Below are 26,287 nucleotides of genomic sequence, written 5' to 3' on the forward strand. Positions count from 1 at the left end.
AGTACATAAATGAAAGAATGAATCAATACAATGTGACAAAATTAGAACACTCAGGAAAGTTTTCAATGAAGAGAGCATGCCATATATAAATTCTTGACACGTATGAGCATGCTGTATTTGGAAGTTGTAACGTTTCTAAAATTTGGGCTTTATAACCAATGCTTATTATTAATTTATGTATTTAGTGAGACAACTTATTTTCTCTTGTATGATGCAACATAATTTTACAAATACAAAAACCACAATGTGTGTCTTTTTCTGTGTGTGAAATATAAACATTTAGCATCATCTTTTAAGTTTTATTTTTTCTAGGGTTTGTTTCACATCCTTGTTTCTTAGGCTGTAAATCAGAGGGTTTAACATTGGAATCACTAGAGTATAAAACAACAAAGTCATTTTGTCTTGATCTAAAGAGTAGGATGAACTCGGCCTGAAATACATAAAGAGAATAGTTCCCTGGAAAGTTGCCACTGCAGTTAGGTGGTAGGTGCAGGTAGAGAATGCTTTGAACCTCCCTTCTACAGAATGGATCTTCAAGACTGAAAGGATGATATAAAAATAAGAGACAAGAACTCTTGAAATGGTACTCAGTTCAGTGAAGCCAAAAACAAGGAATAATGCCAACTCATTGACCTGTATATCAGAGCAGAAAAGGAGGAAAAGTGGAGGTAAATCATAGAAGAAATGGTTAATCTCATTTGACCCACAGAAACATAAGCAGAATGCTAATGTCATGTGTATCAGAGCATCCCATCCCAACCAGGTAAACCCCAGCCATGAGCAGGGGGCACACCCCACTGGGCATGCTGACCGCATAGAGCAAGGGGCTGCTGACGGCCTTGTACTGGTCATAGGCCATACTGCCAGCAGGAGACACTCAGAATCTGCAAAGATACAGAAGACCAAGAACTGCAGAGCACAGCCATGGAAAGAGATTGACTTGTTCTTGGCAAATAGGTCCATCAGCATCTTAGGGCTGATGGCTGTGGAATAGCAGAGGTCACAGAAGGAGAGGTGGCTGAGAAAAAGGTACATGGGTGTGTGCAGCTGGGGGTCCATCTTAATCAGGGTTATCATTCCAAGGTTTGCCAGAAGACTGATGAGATAGACAAAGAGAAACATGGTAAATAGGATCGCTTTGTTCTCAGTGTTCTCAGTAATTCCCAAGAAAATGAATTCATTCACGGAGGAGCAATTGTCTATGTCCATCCTTCTTTGTTCTTGTCTATACTCTTAGATGGAGAAGGCAATGGCACCCCACTCCAGTACTCTTGCCTGGAAAATCCCATGGGTGGAGGAGCCTGGTAGGCTGCAGTCCATGGGGTCGCTAATCGTCAGACACGACTGAATAACTTCACTTTCACTTTTCACTTTCATACATTGGAGAAGGAAATGGCAACCCACTCCAGTGTTCTTGCCTGGAGAATCCCAGGGACGGGGGAGCCTGGTGGGCTGCCGTCTATGGGGTCGCACAGAGTCGGACACGACTGAAGTGATTTAGTAGTAACATACTCTTAGAAAAATATTTTTTAAATAAATAACAAAGATACATGGATAGGTAACACTTCTGCACATCTGCAAAATATCGTAAAGCAGAACACATTTCTTTCTATAACAGAAAAGCATCCAGTCATGTGCCCACTCTTTAAAGAGGCAAAACTATCTACTGAGGCTTCTCTGTTGCTTCAGACAATAAAGAATCTGCCTGCAACATGGGAGACCCAGGTTTGATCCCAAAGTCAGGAAGATCCCTTGCAGAAGGGAATGGCTACTCACTCCAGTATTCTTGCCTGAAGAATTCCATGGACAGAGGAGCCTGGTGGGTTACAGTTTTGGGGGTCACAAAGAGTCCATCATCACTAAGTGACTAACACTTCTTCAGCTATCTATTATCCAATAAGAAAAATCACCTAGAATAGACTGTTGAGAAAATGAACCAAATCTATTATGTCATTTATGAGGCATGTTACTTCCTACAAGGTCATGTCGGAGTCTGACTTTATCTCAATGGATACATTTGAATTAATTTACCTCTCTTTTCCTCTTCAAAATAATATGAACAAGATTCTAATGTATTAGAGATGTTGAGCTGTAAGACAGGGCTAAGGAGTCTCTACACTTGAAAGTATTTACATGGAAACAAAATGGGATTACAGTTTTAATGTTTCTCATTACATGATTGGTTTAAGAATATTTGTATTAATTCCTGAAATAATGACCATGTCACTGACTAATAATAATGATCTCTATTTTGTTACTGGTTTTATGTTGTGTTTAATAGTTACTGAGACATCTAAATATTATCAGCCTTTATTCCTAATAATTTATTATTGATTTGTCACAATACTCATTACCCCTTTGCAGAGATAGTTGTCAAAAATCAAGTCACTTGATGAGGGAAAGAAAAGATCTAAAAGGAATTGAAAACAATAGAACACATTTGCATCTGTTTGGATTTTAAATGGGCTCTAATATTATAAAATGGAAATGCGATGAGAGACAAATTCGTCTGAGATAGACACATACCCTCTCTTATGTATGTGTCTTTGTGTGTGTGTCATGCTTGAAATGCCTATTTTTTATTAATTGGAGTAAAATTGCTTTACAGTGTTATGTTGGTTTCTGCCATACAACAAAGCAACTCAGCCACAATTATAAACATATCACCTCCCTCTTGACTTGTATATATTTTTGATGTATATGAGAATAGAATGCATTTAATGAAATTCTTCTTAAGCCTAAATAGATATGACATTTTTTCACATGAGAATTAATTTGCAAGTTTTTATTTTTACTGTGGTAGTTGTATTATTTTTTAAACAAAATGAAACAAACCTTCAATTCATGTATACACTTATCCAATGATAAAAGGAGTAAAAGATTTTTTTGTGAGCCAATAAGAAAATAAAATCATTGAGAAGTTATACTGTGGTTATTAACAAGTTCAGGGAGATAGTTCCCAATCAGAGAAATCAATATCATTTCTGGCAAATAAATGCAGAGTTAATTTAATTGAGTAAGTAGGCATAAACATTTCACTTACAGATACATTTTTTCTTTCTCAAAAAGTTATTTCCTCTTATATTCTTTAAGATAGGACCTGGAAACCTACCTGAAATGGGCAGGTCTTGGGTAGCCAAATGATAATAAGCAGATGGTCTTTTATTTTACCAGGTATATGGGGACTTAAATCCCTCAGTTACTGCCCCTAGGTTTTGATGTTAGCAAACATTTCATTAATTATGTTTCTGCTTCTGTGTATTCCCCTGTGAATTCAGAAACAACTTTGCAAAGGCTGAGATTTAAAGCTTCACTATTGCTGCCAGATTGATCTATGGTAGAAGAAAATAGCAATTTGTTTGTATGGAGTGCTTTGCAGTTACCCTGAAACTATCTCCTCCTTTTCCAGTCAAAGAGGAAACCTAATGAAACTCAAAAAGATCCTCCCTCCATCATTTTCAGCTCCTTTGGATTGGTCATTGCATCTTTGAAACAGTCTCCTTCACGGATTATTTAGGAATATGGCTACACTTTGACCATAGTTTCTTTTTTATTGAAATACAAGGCATATACCATACAACTGATCTTTCTTATGTAAGTATGCAGTTCTTGTTTTTATTGTTTTTTATTATACTTTCAAGATTGTTTAATTATCTCCAGTATCTAAATCCAGAATATTTTCATCACTTCAATAAGAAACCCCCACCTGCTACCCGTCAGTTCTCCTTCCTTAGCCCATAGTAACCACTAATTCTATGTGGTTCCCTATTATGGATGTCTCATACAAACAGAATCATGTGATACCTTTTTTTTCTAATATGTTGTGTTCATATGTTTATTTTATTTTCCTGTCAGCTTTCTTTCCTTAAAGATAATGTTTTCAAGTTGCATCCATGTTGCTCCACTTATCAGTATTTTGTTTCATCGTTTGGGGACAATACTTTATTTTAAAGATACAATACACTTTGTAGATCCCCTCTTCAGTTAAGTGACTATCAGGTTTTTTCTACTTTTTATCTACTATATATAATGATGCTATAACATTAGTAACAATGCTACCTTTCAACATAGCTTTCATCACCACACACTGTCTTATTCTCATCCTACCACATTTTTTACAGGCATTTCATTGACTTTATGACTCCCTCACATTTCCTAAATAATGTACTTTTTCTTTCTGAATTACATTTTATTTATATAAGAATATTTATATTACATTTAAGACCTCAGGAATGAAATCAATGATTTTTTTTTCATTTCCTAAAATTTCTAGTGCAAGAATTTGAAAAGGTAATACTATCTAAATATTTATTTACTACTAAGTATAGTACTAATATTTCTGTCTATTAAAGAAGAGGCTGAGGAACAAAAAATAAGAATGTAACTGTGATCAGAATTTTCTATTGATAAGTTCATATATGCAAAGATGACTCATTTTAAAAATTTTACACAAATGATTTTTCTAAATAAACAGGGTTCATAATTTTTTTTAAAAAAGTTATTTGTTTTCTACTATCCACATTCATTCTATGAGACAGAAGTTTCAATATTACATCCTCCCAAATTCTCCCTTCTAGACAGCAACGGAACTCTTTCAGTCAGTCAGTTCAGCCACTCAATCGTGTCTGACTCTATGCTACCCCATGGACTGCAGCATGCCAAGCTTCCCTGTCCATCACCAACTCTGGGAGCTCGCTCAGACTCATGTCCATTGAATACGTGACTTTGATACCCAAGAAAATAAAGTCTGTCACTGTTTCCATTGATTCCCCATCTATTTGCTATGAAGTGATGGGACCAGATGACATCATTTACTCAATGGACATGAGTTTGAGCAAGCTCTGGGAGTTTGTGATGGGCAAGGAAGCCTGGCATCCTGCAGTCCAGGGGGTTGCAAAGAGTCAGACATGACTAAGTATCTGAACTGAACTGAACTGACTTGGTGATGCCATCTAACCATCTCATTCTCTGTCATCCCCTTCTCCTCTGGCTTTCAATCATTCCCAGCATCAGGGTCTTTTCCAATGACAATCATAGTCATTGGACACTCATTTTCCAATGAGCCATAGTCCTGGTATCTTTGGATGTAGCCCAATCATACCAGATATGAATATCTTAGAGCAAACTTTGAGTATGAAGTTCCTTGGGCTGCAATGAGAGCAAAGCAGTCAATCCTAAAGGAAATTAGTCCTGAATATTCATTGGAAGAACTGATGCTGAAGCTGAAACTCCAATACTTTGGCCACCTAATGCAAAGAACTGACTCTTTAGAAAAGACCCTGATACTGAGAAAGGTTGAATGCAGGATGAGAAGGGGATGACAGAGAATGAGATGGTTGGGTGGCAATCCAATGGACATGAGTTTGAGCAAGCTCTGAGAGATAATGAAGGACAGGGAGGCCTGGCATGCTGCAGTCCATAGGGTCGCAAAGGGTTGGACATGACTAAGTGACTGAACAACAACAAATCCTGCATTATAAATATGTACTGCATCTTCTTATCCATTCATGTGTTAACAGACATTTAGGCTACTTCTATTTCTTGGCTATTGTAAACAGCACTGCAGTGAACATTGGGGCACATATATCCTTTCAAACTACAGTTTTCTCTGAATATATGCCCTGGATTGGGATGATTGCATCATGTGCTAGCTCCATTTTTGAGCTTTTAACAGACCTTCATACTGTTCTCCATAGTGGCTGTACCAGTTTACATTCCCACAACAGTATAGGAGGTTTTTCTGTTCTCCACACCCTCTCCTGACCTGCCTCATGAGAAATCTGTATGTAGGTCAGGAAGCAACTGGACATGGAACAACAGACTGGTTCCAAATAGGAAAAGGAGTACATCAAAGCTGTATATTATCACCCTGCTTATTTAACGTATATGCAAAGTACCATGAGAAATGCTGGGCTGGATAAAACACAGGCTGAAATCAAGATTGCTGGGACAAATAATAATAATCTCAGATATGCAGATGACACCACCTTTATAGCTGAAAGCAAAGAAAAACTAAAAAGCCTCTTGATGAAAGTGAAGGAGGAGAGTGAAAAAGTTGGCTTAATGCTCAACATTCAGGAAACAAAGATCATGGCATCCAGTCCCATCACTTCATGGCAAATAGATGGAGAAACTGTGGAAATAGTGGCTGATTTCATTTTTTAGGCTCCAAAATCACTGCAGATGGTGACTGCAGCCATGAAATTAAAAGCTGCTTACTCCTTGGAAGAAAACTTATGATCAACCTAGACAACATATTCAAAAGCAGAGACATTGCTTTGCCAACAAAGGTCCATCTAGTCAAGGCTATGGTTTTTCCAGTGGTCACGTATGGACGTGAGAGTTGGACTAGAAAGAAAGCTGGAATAATTGATGCTTTTGAACTGTGGTGTTGGAGAAGACTCTTTGAGAGACCCTTGGACTGCAAGGAGATCCAACCAGTCCATCCTAAAGGAGATAAGTCCTGAGTGTTCATTGGAAGGACTGATGTTGAAGCTGAAACTCCAATACTTTGGCCATGTGGTGCAAAGAGCTGACTCATTTAAAAAGACCCTGATCCTGGGAAAGATTGAGGGCAGGAGGAGAAGGGGATGACAGAGGATGAAATGGTTGGATGGCATCACCGACTCAACGGACATGAGTTTGAGTAAGCTCTGGGAGTTGGTGATGGACACGGTGGCTTGGCGTGCTTCAGTCCATGGTCCTGCACACAACTGAGCAACTGAACAGAAATGAACTGACACTCTCTCCAGCATTTATTATTTGTAGGCTTTTTACTGATGGCCATTTTAACCAGTGTGAGATAATATCTCTTTGTGGCTTTAATTTGCTTTTCTTTAATGATTCACGTGTTGAGAATCTTTTCATGTGCCTCTTGGCCATCTGTATGTTTTGTTTGGAGAAATATCTATTCAGATTTTCTGTGCATATTTTTGTTTGGGTTGTTTGTTTTGTATACTGAGCTGCATTGCAACTGCTGCTGCTAAGTTGCTTCAGTCGTGTCTGATTCTATGCGAACCCATAGACAGCAGCCCACCAGGCTCCCCCTTCCCTGGGATTCTTCAGGCAAGAACACTGGAATGTGTTGCCATTTCTTTCTCCAACTGAGCTGCATTAGCTGTTTGTAAATTTTGGAATCAATCCCTAGTTGCTCACATCTTTTAAAATATTGTCTCCCATTCTATGTGTTGTCCTTTCATTGTGTTTATGCTATCCTTTGCTATGCAGAAGTTTTTGTTGTTGTTTTATTTTAATTAGGTCCATTGGTTTATTTTTGTTTTTATTTCTGTTGCCTTAGGAGGTGGATACAAAAAAATAAATATTGCTGCGATGAATGTCAAAGACTGTTATGCCTATGTTTTCCTCTAAGAGCTTTGTAATATCTCATCTTATATTTATGTCTTTAATTCATTTTCCATTTATTTTTGTATACAGTATTAGAGAATATTCTAATTTCATTAATTTACAAGAGCTGTACAATTTTTCCAGCACCACTTATTGGAGAGATTGCCTTTTCTCTTTTGATAATCTTGCTTCCACTGGATTTATAGTCCTCAATTTTTATTTTAGAGTGATTTTGAGGCTTGTTAGGAATTACTTGACCATGTAGTTAATTAATACTTGCTATTAGCTCTAGCTTATAGTTATTAATATAGAAAATGCAGTGTGTATCATAGAATATAAAGGACCTAAATGTTCAATGATCTCTCAGTAAATATACAATAAATCTTAGTGTAATTGAAATAATATTTGAATTAAAGAATTAAGCATAATATTTGACAAAACTGCAAAATTCTGGAAGTATTCAGCAAAGAGGAAGTGCTATACATTAGTTGTATATACACAATGAAGCATGCTGTTTTGGAACGGTAGTATTTTTAAAGATGACATTTTATTACAAATATTTATTTACTCTTTTAAAGTATTTTAAACAATTTCATTTCCCTTGGATCATGAATATAATTTTACAAACAACAGGCATATGTATGTGTGTCTATATATTTATAGTACACCCTTTAAAACCACCTTTAATCTTCCAGTTTTTCAGGGCCTGTTTCACATCTTTGTTTTGTAGGCTATATAACAGAAGATTTAACATAGGAATCACAAGGGTGTAGAACAATTAGGTCATTTTGTCTTGATCTGGACAGTAGGAAGTATTTGGCCTGAAATATAAGAAAAGGGCAGTTTCCTAGAAAATTGTCACAACATTTAAATGAGAGGTGAGGGTGGAGAAAGTTTTGAACCTCGCCTCAGTAGAGTGGATCTTCAAGATTGATAGGATGATATGACAGTAAGAGAAAACGACTCCTGAAATGGTACTTAGCTCAATAAAACTCAAAACAGTGAATAATGCCCATTCATTGACCTGTATATCAGAGTGGGAAAGGAAGAAAACTGGAGGTAAGTCACAGAAGAAATGGTTAATCTCATTTGACCCACATAAACATAGCAGAATGCTAATGTCGTGTGTATCAGAGCATCTGTCATCCCCACCAGGTAAACCCCAGCCACGAGCAGGGAGCACACCCTGCTGGACACGCTGACCACAGAGAGCAAGGGGCTGCTGACAGGTTTGTACTGCTCATAGGCCACACTGCCAGCAGGAGACACTCAGAATTGGCAGAGATACAGAAGACCAAGAGTTGCACAGAAACAGCCATAGAAGGGGATTGATTTGTTCTTGGCAAATAGGTCCACGAGCATCTTGGGGTCAATTGCAGTGGAAATAGCAGAGGACACAGAAGGAGAGGTGACCAAGGAAAAAGTACACGGGTGTGTGCATCTGGGGATCCATCTTAATCAGGAATATCATCCCAAGTTTTGCCAAGTGGCCAATGAGATAAACAATTAGAACCATGGTAAATATGGTCACTTTGTCCTCAGTGTTATCCGTAATTCGCAAGAAAATGAATCCAGTTACGGAGGAGCAATTCCCTCCATCCATTTTTCATTGTTCTTGTCTGAGCTTTTAGAAAATGATCAAGAAAAGAACACATGGATGTGTAACACTTCTGCACATCTGCAATATATCACAAGATAGAACACAATTCTATCTGCAATCGTCTTCATATTCAGAAAATTATACATTCATGCACACACTCTTTAAAAAGGCATAACTGTTATTACTCAAAAAAACAATGTCAATGTATGACAAAACCAATACAGTATTGTAAAGTAAAATTTTAAAAAATAATAAATTTTAAAAAAAGAAAAAAAAAAAAAAACAAAGTTGCACTAAAGGACACACAGTTCCAAATGATTAAAAAAAAAATACCCGGTATAGAACATTGGGAAATTGAACCAAATCTAAATGTAATTTGTGAGGCATGTTACTTTCTACAAGCTTGTCCCTGAGCCTTCCTTTCTTTACTTCAGAGAGTACATTTGATGAATTTACCTGTCTTCTCCTCCTCAAAATAATGTGGGTGAGACTCTAATATTAGAGATATCTGGCTGTAAGTGTCAGGACTGAGCATTTTCTATGAATATTCATGTGGATGCAAAACAAGGTAGTAATTTTAATATTTCTCAAAACCATGATTGTTTTAAGAGTATCTGTGTCAGTTCCAGAAATAATGAGCATATCATGGGTTGATCATAATAAAATAATTATGTTTCTGGTTTTGGTTTATGTTATATTCAGTGTTTGGTGAGACATTAAGCAAGTATTAATGAGCAGTTCTCTAGATGTGTATTTTTGTTTTGTCATAATATTAATTACCTTTTTGTGGGAATTGTCTGGTGCCAAAGAAAGAATCACTTTACTCATTGAAGGGAAACATTTCTACAAACTTATTTAACACATATATTTTTATCTCTTGAGCTACTCTGTAGCTCAGCTGGCAAAGAATCAGCCTGCAATACAGGAGACCCTGGTTTGATTCCTGTGCCAGGAAGATCCCTGGAGAATGGGTAGGCTACCCACTCCAATATTCTTGTGCTTCCCTGGTGGCTCAGATGGTAGAGAATCTACCTGCAATATGGGAGACCTGGGTTCAATCCCTGGGTTGGGAAGATCCCCTGAAGAAAAGAACAGCTATCCACTCTGGTGAAATATTAAAAAAGACTTTTCTTTATAAAATGGAAGTGAGATGAGAGATAATAAATGCTGTGGGCTTCCCTTATAGCTGAGCTGGTGAAGAATCTGCCTGCATTGAGGGAGACCTGGGTTTGATCCCTGGGTTGGGAATAAGCTCTTGGAGAAGGAAATAGCTACCCACTCCAGTATTTTAGCCTGGAGAATTCCATGGACTGTATAGTTCCTGGGGTCACAAAGAGTCAGACACGACTGACTGACTTTCACTTTCTTGTTTCTGAAATATACAGAATTATCTCCATTGTGTTTGCATGCATTTATATGTGTGTCACGTGTTTGCGTGTGTGTGTGTCTTGGATAATATGTGAAAATTGGAATGTGAGTGATGTGTATATTTTTTAGACCTAAAGAATATGACATATTGTTCACTTGAAGTTCATTTTTTCACAGGTTGTTATTTGTAAGATGGAACCTCAACTACTTTTGAAATAAAGCAACAAGAACCTTCCAACTAATGTTTATACTTGGTGGTGGTGTTGTTTAGTCACTAAGTAATGTTTGGAACTTTAGCGACCCCCTGGACTGTAGCCCACCAGGCTCCTCTGTCCATAGGATGCTGTACAGTTTGATACCATCTGACCAAGGTCACCATCAAGAATAACAGTATACAGACAAGTTATTTAACCTGTGCCGTTTTGAGATAGTGATTATATAGCAAAAGAAAACTGAAGCACTATGAATAGAATATAAGCAGAGGGGAAAAATGTTTTATTGATTATTAATTATTCCCATTACATAATTTTATGAAATCATTTTTAATGTTTGTATTATTATGTAATGCTATGTATTATTATGTAATATAAATGTTAGATTTATAGGTGAAGTGAAGAAACTATTTGCAAAACATTTTTGCAACAAAGAATTTGTAGCTAGACTATACAAAAAGGTTTATAAATAATAAAAACACAATCCAGTTAAAAATAAGGACATGATTTGAACAGATACCTCACCAATAGATATATAAATGGCTATTAAATAATGATATGATAAATAATAATGATGAAAATAATAATAAACAGCAAAAACATAAGTTATAGAAATATATTTTGCAATTATACATGTCCTTTTATGTCCAGGCTTCAAGTGAATGTTCTCTGTGGTGCTTCCCAATGTCACGTCAGTTGATCAGCTACTGAAGATACAGGTTATATGCTTAGTAGCTCATTGTGTTTCTGATAGCAGAGAAGGATGTTCCATACTTTCAGTAATACTTTCACACATAAAGATAAAAGATAGGGAGGAAAACAAACACTTTGCTTGCAATTAACCTTTAGTCTACAAGATGCCACTTAGAAAAAGTTTTCAAATTAATTTGATTGGATATAGAAGGTTCTTGACTTGGTATTGGACAGCACTTAAGAAAAGGTATTTGATTTTGTATTATTGCTTTCCTAGCATCCCTGCCTTACACCATCATGTTGCACTTTATGTATTTAAATTGATTAAAGAAATATATGTATTTAAGATCTATCAAGTGTTTAAAATGATTCAGGCATGATTCTCAGCATTTAGTCAAACATGCAACAGTCACTGATGTAGGTACTATAGTCTCTTCATTTTACAGGTCAGAGAATTGAGACAGAAAAATTAAGCAACTTGATCAAAGTGCAACTGACTAGTTGGGTACAAGAGATAGCAAAGGAAACCAAAGGAATCTGGCTTCCTCCCTAATCCAGCAATTTCGTAAATGCAATCTTGTTAATGAAATATTCTACACATGAAAACACACACAGACACAATCTCTGAGGTCCTTACTATATCTTTTAAGACAACCTATTACAATCTGTTCTAGAATTAACTCCCAGCTCCTAATGGTTGGAAGTGACAGATTTTATTTGGGGGGGGCTCCAATATCACTGCAAATGGTGACTGCAGCCATGAAATCAAAAGACACTTGCTCCACGAAAGAAAAGGTATGACAAACATAGACACCATATTAAAAAGCAGAGACATTACTTTAGCAACAAAGGTCCATCGAGTCAAAGCTATAGTTTTTCCAGTAGTCATGTATGGATGTGAAAAATGGACCATAAAGAAAGCTGAGTGCCAAAGAATTGATGCTTTTGAACTGTCATGTTGAAGACTCTTGAGAATCCCTTGGCCTGTAAGAAGATCAAGCCAGTTAATAATAAAGGAATATTCACTGGAAGGACTGATGCTGAAGCTGAAGCTCCAATACTTTGGTCACCTAATGTGAAGAACTGACTCATTGGAAAAGACCCCATAGCTGGAAACGATTAAAGGCAAGAGGAGAAGGAGATGACAGAGGGTGAGATGGTTGGATGGCATCACCAACTCGATGGACATGAGTTTGAACAAGCTCCAGGAGTTGGTGATGGACAGGGAAGCCTGGCGTGCTGCAGTCCATGGGAGTGCAAAGAGTCAGACACGACTGAGGGACTGAACTGAACTGAATAGTTGGAAAATTATTCAACTATTCAGTTCAGTTCAGTTCAGTTCAGTCGCTCAGTCGTGTCTGATCTTTGCGACCCCATGAATCGCAGCGCGCCAGGCCTCCCTGTCCATCACCAACTCCCGGAGTTCACTCAGATTCACCTCCATCGAGTCAGTGATGCCATCCAGCCATCTCATCCTTGGTCGTCCTCTTCTCTTCCTGCCCCCAATCCCTCCCAGCATCAGAGTCTTTTCCAATGAGTCAACGCTTTGCATGAGGTGGCCAAAGTACTGGAGTTTCAGCTTTAGCATCAGTCCTTCCAAAGAAATTCCAGGGCTGATCTCCTTCAGAATGGACTAGTTGGATCTCCTGGCAGTCCAACGGACTCTCAAGAGTCTTCTCCAACACCACAGTTCAAAAGCATCCATTCTTCGGCGTTCAGCCTTCTTCGGTCCAACTCTCACATCCATACATCACCACAGGAAAAGCCATAGCCTTGACTAGACAGACCTTAGTCGGCAAAACAATGTCTCTGCTTTTGAATATGCTATCTAGGTTGCTCATAACTTTTCTTCCAAGGAGTAAGTGTCTTTTAATTTCATGGCTGCAATCACCATCTGCAGTGATTCTGGAGCCCCCAAAAATAAAGTTTGACACTGTTTCCACTGTTTCCCCATCTATTTCCCATGAAGTGATGGGACCAGATGCCATGATCTTCATTTTCTGAATGTTGAGCTTTAGGCCAACTTTTTCACTCTCCACTTTCACTTTCATCAAGAGGCTTTTAAGTTCCTCTTCACTTTCTGCCATAAGGGTGATGTCATCTGCATATCTGAGGTTTTGATGTTTCGGCAATCTTGAGTTTGCAGCAATTTTGAAACTTTTAAGTGTTTCCTTTATCTTGGGGCTATGAAATGTATTTGGCTCTGTGAAAACAAGTGTTTGATAAAATGTTTGTGTGAGAAGTTGTGTATGTGCTGGCAAGGTTGTTGCAGGTTCTTAGCTACAGTTTGTCCCAGGCATTGCAGGGGTAAATAATCTGCCTGCCAATGCAGGATAAGCAAGAGATACAGGTTCCATCCCTGGGTGGGGCAGATTCCCTGGAGGAGGAAATGGCAACCCACTCCAATATTCTTGTCTGGATAATTCCAAGGACAAAAGAGTCTGGCGGGCTATAGTCCATGGGGTTGCAAAGAGTTGGACACAACTGAGCATACACACAGCTGGAGTTTGTAATCAGGGATTTAGATGACTCCTGGAACCTTATATCTCAGGAGGGATTTATCTTTGGTTTTAAGACTTTTTTAGAAGCATCTTTTACATCTTTGTTTCTCAAACTATAAATCAAAGGATTCAGCACTGGGATGATGATGGTGTAGAACACTGAGATGATTTTATCAGTGTTGGGAGAAAACAGGTAGCTGGGTCGTGAGTAAACGAAGAGCAGAGTTCCCTGGTAGATGGCCACGGATGTCAGGTGAGAGGTACACGTAAAGAAGGTCTTCTTCCTCCCACTGGAAGAACGTATCTTTAAGACTGAGAGGATAATGTAAAAGTAGGAGATGATGATGACAAGGAAGCAGATAATTTCCACTGAGCTGCTGTATGTGGAGAGAAGCCACTCAATAAGTGACGTGTCTGTGCACAATCACTTAAGCAAGGAAGGGAGGCCACAGAAAAAAATGATTAATGACAGCTTTGTCACAGTATTTCAGAATAAACATAAAGGATGTGTGCACCAGGGAACTCATATTGCCTCCAAAGTATGACAAGACGATCAACCATATGCAGATGTCCCGACACATCACAGCCGTGTACGGTAAAGGGTTACAGATGGTGACATAGTGGTCATACGCCATGGCAGCCAAGATAAAGGATTCAGTATCTGCAAAAGCACAGAAAATATAGAACTGCTGGGAACAGCCGTGATAGGAAATGGACTTGTTCTGAGAGAAAGTGGACAGGCATTTTGGGAATGATGACTGAAGAATAGCAAAGGTCTACAAAGGATAGGAAACTACCACACAATTGCACTCATCTCACATGCTAGTAAAGTAATGCTCAAAATTCTCCAAGCCAGGCTTCAGCAATACGTGAACTGTGAACTTCCTGATGTTCAAGCTGGTTTTAGAAAAGGCAGAGGAACCGGAAATCAAATTGCCAACATCCGCTGAATCATGGAAAAAGCAAGAGAGTTCCAGAAAAACATCTATTTCTGCTTTATTGACTATGCCAAAGCCTTTGACTGTGTGGATCACAATAAACTGTGGAAAATTCTGAAATAGATGGGAATACCAGACCACCTGAGCTGCCTCTTGAAAAATCTGTATGCAGGTCAGGAAGTAACAATTAGAACTGGACATGGAACAACAGACTGATTTCAAATAGGAAAAGGAGTACGTCAAGGCTGTATATTGTCACCCTGCTTATTTAACTTATATGCAGAGTACATCATGAGAAACGCTGGACTGGAAGAAACACAAGCTGGAATCAAGATTGCCGGGAGAAATATCAATAACCTCAGATATGCAGATGACATCACCCTTATGGCAGAAAGTGAAGAGGAACTTAAAAGCCTCTTGATGAAAGTGAAAGAAGAGAGTGAAAAAGTTGGCTTAAAGCTCAACATTCAGAAAACGAAGATCATGGCATCTGGTCCCATCACTTCATGGGAAATAGATGGGGAAACAGTGGACACAGTGTCAGACTTTATTTTGGGGGGCTCCAAAATCACTGCAGATGGTGACTGCAGCCATGAAATTAAAAGACGCTCACTCCTTGGAAGAAAAGTTATGAGCAACCTAGATAGCATATTCAAAAGCAGAGACATTACTTTGCCGACTAAGGTCTGTCTAGTCAAGGCTATGGCTTTTCCTGTGGTCATGTATGGATGTGAGAGTTGGACTGTGAAGAAGGCTGAGCGCCGAAGAATGGATGCTTTTGAACTGTGGTGTTGGAGAAGATTCTTTGAGAGTCCCTTGGACTGCAAGAAAATCCAACCAGTCCTTTCTAAAGGAGATCAGTCCTGGGTGTTCATTGGAAGGACTGATGCTAAAGCTAAAACTCCAATACTTTGTCCGCCTCGTGAGAAGAGTTGACTCATTGGAAAAGTCTCTGATGCTGGGAGGGATTGGGGGCAGGAGGAGAAGGGGACGACCGAGGATGAGATAGCTGGATGGCATCACTGACCTGATGGGCAAGAGTTTGGGTGAACTCCGGGAGTTGGTGATGGACAGGGAGGCTTGGCGTCCATGGGGTCGCAAAGTGTCGGACACGACTGAGTGACTGAACTGAATGGCAGAGCGTTCTGACAAAGTGTGTTCCACTGGAGAAGGGAATGGAAACCACTTCAGCATTCTTACCTTGAGAACACCATAAACAGGATGGAAAGGAAAAAGGATATGACACTGAAAGATGAATTTCCCAGGTTGGTATGTGCCCAATATGGTACTGAAGAGTGAAGAAAAAGCTCCAGAAGAAATGAAGAGGCTGAGCCAAAGTGGAAAACAACACTCATCCATGGCTGTGACTGGTGGTGAAAGTAAAGCCCGATGCTGTAAAGAACAATACTTCATAGGAACCTGGAATGTTAGGTCCATGAATCAAGGTAAATTAGAAGTGGTCAAACAGAAGATGGCAAGAGTGAACATTGACATTTTAGTAATCAGTGAACTAAAATGGATGGGAATGGGTAAATTTAATTCAGATGATCATTATATCTATTACTGTGGGCAAGAATCCCTTAGAAGAAATGGAGTAGCCCTCCTAGTCAACAAAAGAGTCTGAAATGCAGTACTTGGGTGCACTCTCAAAAATGACAGATCTCTGTTTGTTTCCAAGGAAAACCATTCAGTATCACATAATCCAAGGCTATGCTCCAACCACTAATGCCAAAGAAGGTGAAATTGAATGCTTCTATTATTACCTCCAAGACCTTCTAGAACTAACACACCCAATATATGTCCTTTTCATCATAGGGGACTATAATGCAAACGTAGGGAGTCAAGAGATACCTGGAGTAACAGGTAAGTTTGGTCTTTGAGTACAAAATGAAGCAGGGCAGAGTCTAACAGAGTTTTGCCAAGAGAATGCAGTGGTCATAGCAAACACTCTCTTCCAACAACATAAGAGATGACTCTACACATGGACATCACCAGACGGTCAATACCAAAATCAGATTGATTACATTCTTTGCAGCCAAAGATGGAGAAGCTCTATATAAGCAGCAGAAACAAGATTGGGAGCTGACTGTGGCTCAAATCACGAACTCTTTATTGCAAAATTCAGACTTAAGCTGAAAAAAGTAGGGGAAACCACGAGGCCATTCAGGTATGACCTAAATCAAATCCCTTATGATTGATTATACAGTGGAAGTGACAAATCAATTCAAGGGATTAGATCTGATAGACAGAGTGCCTAAAGAACTATAAATGGAGGTATGTAACGTAAAGGAGATGGTGATCAAAATCATCCCCATGAAAACTTCCATAAGACCCAGCAATCCCACTCCTGGGTATATTCCCTGAGAAAACCATAATTCAAAGAGATACACAGCACTATAGATAATAGCCAGGACATTGGAGCAACCTAGGTGTACACTGACAGATGAATGGATAAAGAAGGTGTGAAAGTGAAGTCGCTCAGTCGTGTCCGACTCTTTGCAACCCCATGGACAGTAGCCTACCACGCTCCTCCATCCATGGGATTCTCCAGGCAAGAGTACTGGAGTGGGTTGCCATTTCCTTCTCCAGGAGATCTTCCCAACCAAGGGATGGAACCCAGGTCTCCCGCATTGTGGGCAGATGCTTTACCATCTGAGCCAAGAGGGAAGACAGTACATATATATACTGGAATGTTGCTCAGTCATAGAAAGTAATGAATTTGTCAGTTCTAATTAGGTGGATGAATCTAGAGTGAAGTGCTATATAGAATGAAGGAAGTCAGAAAGAGAAAAACAAATATTGTATATTAATGCAAATAAAATGGAATGTAGAGAAATAGTACTGATGAATCTATTTGCAGGGCAGGATTAGAGAGGCAGACATGGAGAACAGATTCGTGAACACAGCAGGGGAAGGAGAGGATGGGGAAAATTGAGAGAGTAGCACTGAATCATTTGCATTACCATGTGCAAAGCAGATCTAATGGGAAGTTGCTGTATAACACAGCTCAGCCCGGTATTCTAATGCAACCTAGAGAGGTGGGGTGGGGTGGAGAATGGGAGGGAGGTTCAAGAGAGAGGGGACTTATGTAGCCGTAGGGTTGATCCACCTTGTTGTGTGGCAGAAACCAATACAACATTGCAAAGCAATTATTCCCCAATTTAAAAAATCAAAATAAAAAAGCACCAAAATCTACATTCCTGAGAAACACTTCCTGCCACAATACAGCTTTTCACCAGATGAACAGACACAAAAGAGATACTATCTACTACCACCAAACATTGTGAAACATTAATATGTATGCAGATATACTCTCCTTTGGAATTTTATTTAAGCCTGTGAAATAGAACACATTTATTTGCTTCACAGAGCACTTCTGGTGGGGTGGTCTGACTAGTCTTATACTTTAAAAATAAAGACATCGGAGTGTCAGGTTCCTTATGCTTTCCTGCTTTCCCATTCTTAGATATGACTTCTGCACCCTTCCAAGGATGAAGGGTATCCTTGTCTGGAAAATCTGATAGACAGAGGAGCCTGGGGGGCTGCAGTCCATGGGGTCGCAAAGAGTTGGGCATGACTGAGGGACTAACACAAAGGATAAAAATAGTGGAAACAAAAGTCTGAACACTTGTTAACATCTATCTTCATGTTATTAGCCAAAATTGAGTCATTGCTTCATACTCAGCTGGAAAGGAGGCTGAGAAATTGAATATTTCAAATCCTCATAGAAAAGTGAAGTCGCTCAGTTGTGTCTGACTGTTTGCGACCCCATGGACTGTAGCCTACCAGGCTTCACCATCCATGGGATTTTCCAGTCAAGAATACTGGAGTAGGTTACCATTTCCTTCTCAAGGAGATCTTCCTGACCTTGGGATTGAACCCGGGTATCCCACATTGTAGGAGATGCTTTACCATCTGAGCCACCAGGGAAGTTTCTTCTTATAGTACAGTTAAATTGGTTATGAGATTGAAGTTTTGAATTTGCATATCCTGAGCAGGTCTACACCATCTCATATTATTTTCTGTGAAAGATATCATTATCTTCTGTGTATTAGTTGCCTCTTGCAGTTTATTATCTTGGAGGTCTGTAGATGATAGGTCAAAACTGTTGGGAGGGCCACATTCTTTCTTTTTTTGCTTTAGTGAGTATTCCATCTTTTTTGTTCAATTAAATTATTGGCAGAATTTTCTTCTTTGAGGTTGTCGGACAGAGGACTGTTTCCTTGCTGGCAACTGGTCAAATGCCATGTTCACTTTCTAGAGATCAGGACAGTCCTTGCTCTTTGTCTCAACAGACTCTGGAGCCATCACTGACAAAATGAGCCCTCCTTTTCTCTGTTCCATCTGTGATAACCCATTTTTTGAATATTGCTTTTCTTTCTCTTCTTGTTTTTAAGGCTTATGTGATCAGATTTGTTCTACCTGAATAATCTCCCCATTTCAATGATTTATGATATTAATCATATTTATAAAGCCCATTTTGTCAACTAATATAGTGCACTTGTTTCCAGGGATTCTAGTTCATCTCACCTGGAGAGATATCTATCACAATTTCCCAATGAAATAGCATGACCGGCCTATGTGGTCTTCATTTGATTGAACCATTAACATCCATAAATTATTCTCTGATACATCATATGATAGTACATCCCAGGATAAAGACAGTTAAATTATAATTGAAACTAAAACTAGAGAATGGAATAATTGTCAAAAGAACTATAGCAGAAGTTCTCAGGGACAGCTACAACAAATCATCTCTTAATGTTGCTGATTTGAGGATGGAATTGGGAAGATGGGCACTAATAATCCTAGTGAGATATGTTCACTTTCCTTGATTATATCAGTCAATGATTTAAAGTTTTCAACACTAAAGGAAGGGATAAAGACATGGGAAGTTAGTCCAGACACACTAATGTAATGCAATTGTACGGACTGTGGGTAATTCTGAAAATAACTTCTAAAACTTTTCTTCATTTTTATATCTATATGTATTTTCTTTTAAAATTCAAATGGACATAGATTTAGCTGTTAGAATGCAGTTACGTAAAGGATGAAATAATGCAAAGCAAATTATTTTGGATCAAATTTGCTAAGTAGAACATGCAAGTATGTGCAAAATAAACCAGTTAAGATGAGTAGAAAGGTACTGTTTTATCATGCACTTAGGAAGAAAACAAAGTCTATGAATGCTATTCTTTTGGTTTTATGATTGCAATAATTTCATGTGAGTTTATAGTGGATAAACAAATATGCTCCCAATATTATTGGTTCTCTGAAAAATCTAGACTTTTTTGCTAGCAGTCTGATGTTGGCACTAGCAATATTCATTTACCCATTCACTCATTCAATCCCTCCTTCAAACATCCAATTTTCAACTGCTTATACTCCTTTTCTGTGCTATAGAATCAAAGAATGCCAACAAATGCAAGTGTGGAGAGAGAGATAATTATTTAGATAAATAAACATATTTTCCAGTATATTTAAGCCAAAAAACTTAATGGATTCAATTTTGTTTTAGCTTTTTTAATGTGTAAATTACTATGTAATTCATCAGGCAGGATTATTCCTTAGGCATGGAGGATTGATGACTCATTTATCTGGTATTTATCCAAACCCAGTAAATTGTGGATTAGTTTTCTAAAGTATTCATAAGTGCATCTGAGAATAGAAGTGGCTAACTCCTTAAACAGGGAAGATAGAAGCTGAAAATGTTTCTCTGTTAACTGTTTAGCAAACAATTAAAACATTTATAATTAAACTCATCACATTATTTTTTCAGTAATAATTTTCTCAGCGCTGTAATCACATCCTTGTTCTGAAGGCTGTATATCATGGGATTGAATATCGGAGTCACTATGGTGTAGAACAGAGAGAGGAGTCTGTCAGTTCCTGCAGAATGACTGGATTTTGGTCTTGAGTAGGTAATGGCAGCGGATCTGAAGAATAACACCACAACCAGCAGGTGAGAAGAACACGTGGAGAAGGCTTTAGCCTGTCCTCTGGCTATTGGCAACCTCAGAATAGTGGGAATGATTTGGCTATAAGAGGCAAGGATCAGCAAAAAGGGACGGCAGCAAACAACAGAGCTACTGCATAGACTGACAGCTCGTGTGCAGAAGTGTCTCCACAGGCCAGCTTCAGAATGGGGGGCGGGGGGGGAATGTCACAGAAGAAGTGGTAAATCTCGTTAAAATGACAGAAATGCAGAGAGAAGATCTGGCACATTTGCCCTATCTGCACTGGGATTCCACTGACCCAGGAGCCCACAACCAGCTGGAGGCACACCTTTGGGGTCATGACCAGGGGATAGTGCAGAGGGCCACAGACAGCCACACAGTGGTCATAGGCCATCACCACCAGGAGGAAGCACTCAGTGGCTCCGAGGATAAGGAAGAAGCACATTTGGGTGGCACAGTCCGGGACAAATATTCTTCTGTCCTGAGTCCAAAGGTTCACCAGAATCCTAGGGAGAGTGACGGACACATAACAGATTTCCACGGAGAAAAAGTTTGCCAGGAAGAAATACATGGGTTTCTGCAGAGCTGGGTCAAGCCTACTTAGTATTATTGTGAGACTATTTCCAGTTAAGATAATGATGTAAATGATGGAGAATACTCCAAATAGTAACGCCTGGAGGTTTGGAAGGTCAGGAAACCCCAGGAGTACAAATTGTATAACTGTGGATACGTTGTCTTCTGCTTCCATCTCTTCATATTTCATCTGTGGAAATGATTCAATCAAAAGTACTGTTATTTCACTTTCTTTGGCTCTTGTTTCCTTATATATATAAAAGATGGTACACCATTCATTTTTTCCAATTCCATTAGAAAACAAACCTATAATTGTTAGGTGTCTAACAGGTTGTGAATTACATTTTTCATCATTATTAAATCAATTTGTAAGAAAAGTTATCCATTTAATCTTTATTTTCTGCCATGAATTATCACTTTTTCTGAAGATATGTGATTATAATTTGGGCTTTCCTGGTGGCTCAGATGGTAAAGTGTCTGACTGAAATGTAGGAGACCTGGGTTCAATCCCTGGAGGAAGAAATGGCAACCCACTCCAGTACTCTTGCCTGGAGAATTCTATGGACAGAAGAGCCTGGTGGGCTACAGTCCATGGGGTTGCAAAGAGTCGGACACAACTGAGCGACTTCACTTCTTCATCTGAATGCTCAAAAATGCAAAAATTTGAGTTAAATTCATTTACATTAGTGATTTTGCTCTTATAGCCTGTGTTTTTCTCTTCACCTCTCAACTTAATTCTGTGTTAAATTATTGTCGATTGAAAGTTAATTTGATTGTATGGTGAAATATATTGTAAGTGACCTAAGATAGTTTTAGGGAAGAATATAGTTAACTTTTAAAGTGTTGGTTTTCCTGTGGTATTTCCAAAGTCTTGTTTGGCACTGACAGTCTACATATTTTATTTTTTTCTTATAAATAAAATTGATGAGCTGACTATATAACATTATGGGATGTTACTAGTTTTCAAACATGTGTATTTCAGTGTAAAGTCCATAAATCAGTACTGATAAGTTCTATTCAGATTTCTCAGTTGAGAGAAAAGGAATTTTAAGCTGTTCTTTTGGTCCAGGAACACTCGAGATGTAAGAGGCAAGTACATCCAGGTTTATGTTCACAAACGCAGTTCTGGCTAGAATGTTCACCTCTCACTCACTTACTGCATCAAAGAGACACCACCCACAACTAATCTGTGAGATCTTCTTAAATTACCCACATCCTCAACAATTGCTGTTTTACTGATGATCCCATTCAACTTTTTCATTCCTCCTTTTCCCATGTGTCTCTGTTAGTCAGGCATGTGAATGTGATAGGTTGAGATTTCCCATCTTTTTTGCATTAACTATATTACTAGATTCTTTCATTTTTTCTGGCCTGGAGAATTCCATGGAGTGTATAGTCCATGGGGTCACAAAGAGCCAGACGCAACTGAGAGAGTTTCACTTCACTTCATTTCCAAAGTAAAACATGGATTCCCACTGAAAATGTAAATCTCTCCTTCCTCTCTTTCCTGTTAGAGATCAAGCATACTTTTTGTGGGGCATGCATGTGTGTATATTTGGAGAAGGAAATAGCAACCCACTCCAGTGTTCTTGCCTGGAGAATCCCAGGGACCGGGGAGCCTGGTAGTCTGCCGTCTGTGGGGTCGCACAGAGTCAGACACAACTAAAGCGACTTAGCTACAGCAGCAGCAGAATGTGTGTATATTTAGAAATTATACTTTTTACTCATTCTTGCAGAAGTAGTAAATTGCTTCATTTTTTTCAGCATGTTATACAGGTATTTTCATATTATGTGTTAACTTATTTGAAAGCCAATAGAAAATAAGTCACTGAAAATAAGATACACAACTAACTACATATTCTAAGGATATTAAGTAAGGACAAAAGTCAAGATTTCTGCTGCAAAAATGTAGACAAACATGGGGTAGAACCTATAGTCCATACAAGAACAAGAATACTGGGGTGGGTTGCCAGTCCCTTCTCCAGGGGATTTTCCCTACCCAGGGGTCAGACCCAGGTCTTCTGCATGGCAGGCAGATTCTCAATCATCTGAGCCATCAGGGAAGCCATATACTATTTATATATGTACCATCTACAATATCTTAAACTACACATTACAGTACTAAAGATATTCAAACTTTTTCCATTCTTATACAATTCTCTCAATAAAAATGCGATTGTTAGAAATGCAAAAATGCTATGAATGAGTCTCTTAAATGGTCAGAAGCTAGTGGCTGACAGATGTATTATATATGAGTCTATGCAATCATGCCTCCTTTTTTTAATACCTTGTCCCAACACCTTTACCAAATCTTATTCACATACTTAAATCAATGTAGAGTGTAGTACTTGGGTACTGATTAAAATTACTTGTTGAATGAATCATCAATCTTTTTAGCAAGGAGCATGCACCTACGTTTGTGGAGCCACCCATTTCCCACAGAAACTGCCATCTGCTTTATTCTTTTTATTGTATCTGCTGTTTATGTATGTAAGGTTTTTCTCTCATTTTTTAATCCCCTTTACAAATTATTCCTTCCTGTTCAGGTAGAATAGTACATTTGAAAAGCATACTAAAACTAAGATGTCAAAGAAAAGCCAGAAAAAGTAAGAAAGCAAAACTTAATATCAAGAATGGAGTGTTCCACATTTATTAAAATATTTCTTGTCTCAACTTTTTATTTATCAAATGGAAACTTTTTATGAATAATAAATAGAATTGTCTGTATAAAACCATTTCTAAAGTAAGAAATATTATAATTATTCAAATTCTGTACAAACTGTACTTATATTCTAAACTCAATCTCAGGTTCAAAGATTTCCTCAAATCTTGTGACATATTTGTTGGTTTCTCTGACTTCTGAAAACTGTCAATGCTTCTCTTTATACAACCCAAAGAGAAAATCACTATATAATTCATCTAAATAGAGCCACTTTTGTTTTTGCTCAAATAATTCATGTTTATTGTTCCAGTGTTTCCACTGAAATGACAATTTTCTTTGATGTAGGGATTATGATATGTAAATCAGCTATATCATAATGCGTTTATTACTGTTTAGAGAAAGTTTATTAAATCAATTTGAAATAGGAAATGAAAATCTAAAATTGGTGAATACAGTTCAGAAGCCTGCTTCCTTTAGGATAAAAAGGAAAACATGCCAATATTACTTTAATATTTCCTCATTCATTTGCCATAGACTTTAACTTTAACAAACAAATGATTCCCTTGGTATTGGATGAGAACACATTTTAATAACTCCTTTTACTATCGTACAACTTAGTTAAATAATTTTTTAAATATTTTTGTGATATATCCTGATATAATACTACATGCAAACTACTTAAATATATGCTTACTATGTAATAGTCACTTAATAAATCTTAATACTTAAGATGACTGATGATAATGATAATGAGGTTGTAATATTTGATATATTGGCCAAATGTATTACAAGACATTTCCTGTGGCTCAGTGGTAAAGAATCTGCCTGGAATGTAAGAGATGAGAGACATGGGTTCGATCCCTGGGGCAGAAAGATCTCCTGGAGGAAGGCATGGCAACCCACTCCAGTACTCTTGCCTGGAGAACGCCATGGACAGAGGAGCCTGGTGGGCCCCTACAGCGCATAGGTTCCCAGAGAGTCAGAAGACTGAAGCGACTGAGTGCACACCTGCATAGTACATAGTACTCTGTAATTTCTCACTTTGTAATATAATGATGAGAATCAGAAAAGTAAAGATTATCTGAATCAAGGTTTTCTAAATTAATTAACAGTAAGAAGAAAGGATCTATTTTTAACTCTTCTAAAATGAGTGCCTTTTTTGCTGATGCTAAATGTACATAGAGATTTGTAAAGCTAAATTTGCTTTGGAAAAAATGATTCATGCTTACCTGTTTGAATTGAAGCTAAATGCAATGCTTACCTTTATAGACAGAGTTAAAAGACAGAAAAAAAGTGAGACCGTTTTTGTTTTGGCAGTTAGGCAATTTACATTTATTTGGAACAGAGGCTAACCACAGTCTATAATATATTCCTTGTCATAAAAAATAGTGCTCTTTAAATATAAAATATTCTTTACCCTTGGGATCAGCTTATTCCCCATGTCATTTCTTAATTAAACTAAACCTTTCTGTCCGCCACTGGAGGAGTTTCATACGACAATCAAAATCATATCTGTCCATAGTATTCCTTAAAATTTTCTACCTCTTTTCCTGTATTTTGTGATTATTAAGAAATGGAAGTATTGTAAAATCAGAAATTTATGATTACATATTACTGATGCTATAAAGATGTTCTAAAAAAGATTTAAATGAATAATGTTTTGAAGAGAATTGTCTTTCTCATTAAAAATTCAAAAGTAAGAAATCTAGAAGACTTGGGACAATTAGGTCGTGTTCAACAGAAATTTTCCATCTCCACATTCACACTAACCAGGTCGACCTCACCATCTCCTAGACTACAGAAAGGGGAGTGAGGGGAAGGGAAACACACACTTATTCCTTTTCAGGTGCACAAGCTGAAAGCAGGAGCCTGGTGGGCTACAGTCCAAAGTGTCGCAGAGACGACTAAGCATGCACACATGTAAGCAGAAATAAACAGACTTGTATAAAGAATAATGGAAAGAGAGTTAGAACAATACATTTTAGAGATATTTCATCCATGCATTGAAAGCTTTCACTATTGAAGAGTTATATGTTATGTAACTTTTCAAGTATCTGGAGGTCTTCCTCTTATTGATCTACATTTTTACTTAATATAAATATCACATATCACAATCTAAGAGATCCAGCCAAAGCAGTACTTAAACAAAATATTATGGCACTGAACATTTAGAACATTAAAATAACATAGCACTGAACATTTAGAACATTAAAATAACATCTTAAGTCAATAGATTAAATTTTCACCACAAACAATTCTAAAAGTCATAGTGAAATAAATCTAATCAAATGGAAGAAAAAAACAGAATAGAAATCACCAAAACTAAAAAAAAAAAAAATAGAGAAAGGCAATCAAGTAAAAAGCTGATACTTTGTAAATTTTGTAAAGTAGATATGACTTTTAAAAAACAGACAATGAAAAAAGACGTATCACATGTAT

At 37.9% G+C, this 26,287-nt stretch overlaps 1 protein-coding gene and 3 pseudogenes across 1 annotated transcript; all 4 read right to left on the minus strand.

The window, feature by feature from the left end:
* Positions 1-285: 285 nt before the first annotated feature.
* Positions 286-1,212, minus strand: LOC128061585 (olfactory receptor 5W2-like; annotated as a pseudogene).
* Positions 1,213-7,993: 6,781 nt separating this feature from the next.
* Positions 7,994-8,947, minus strand: LOC128061727 (olfactory receptor 5W2-like; annotated as a pseudogene).
* Positions 8,948-13,764: 4,817 nt separating this feature from the next.
* Positions 13,765-19,095, minus strand: LOC128061728 (olfactory receptor 5I1-like; annotated as a pseudogene).
* Positions 19,096-20,423: 1,328 nt separating this feature from the next.
* LOC128061702 (olfactory receptor 10AG1-like) lies at positions 20,424-21,394 on the minus strand. The gene is given in 2 exon segments (XM_052654083.1): positions 20,424-20,725; positions 20,728-21,394. Coding segments are annotated over 2 exon segments (951 nt in total). The 5' UTR covers positions 21,377-21,394.
* Positions 21,395-26,287: the final 4,893 nt, after the last annotated feature.

Source organism: Budorcas taxicolor, chromosome 16 (assembly GCF_023091745.1).
Source record: "Budorcas taxicolor isolate Tak-1 chromosome 16, Takin1.1, whole genome shotgun sequence".
Lineage (NCBI taxonomy): Eukaryota > Metazoa > Chordata > Mammalia > Artiodactyla > Bovidae > Budorcas > Budorcas taxicolor.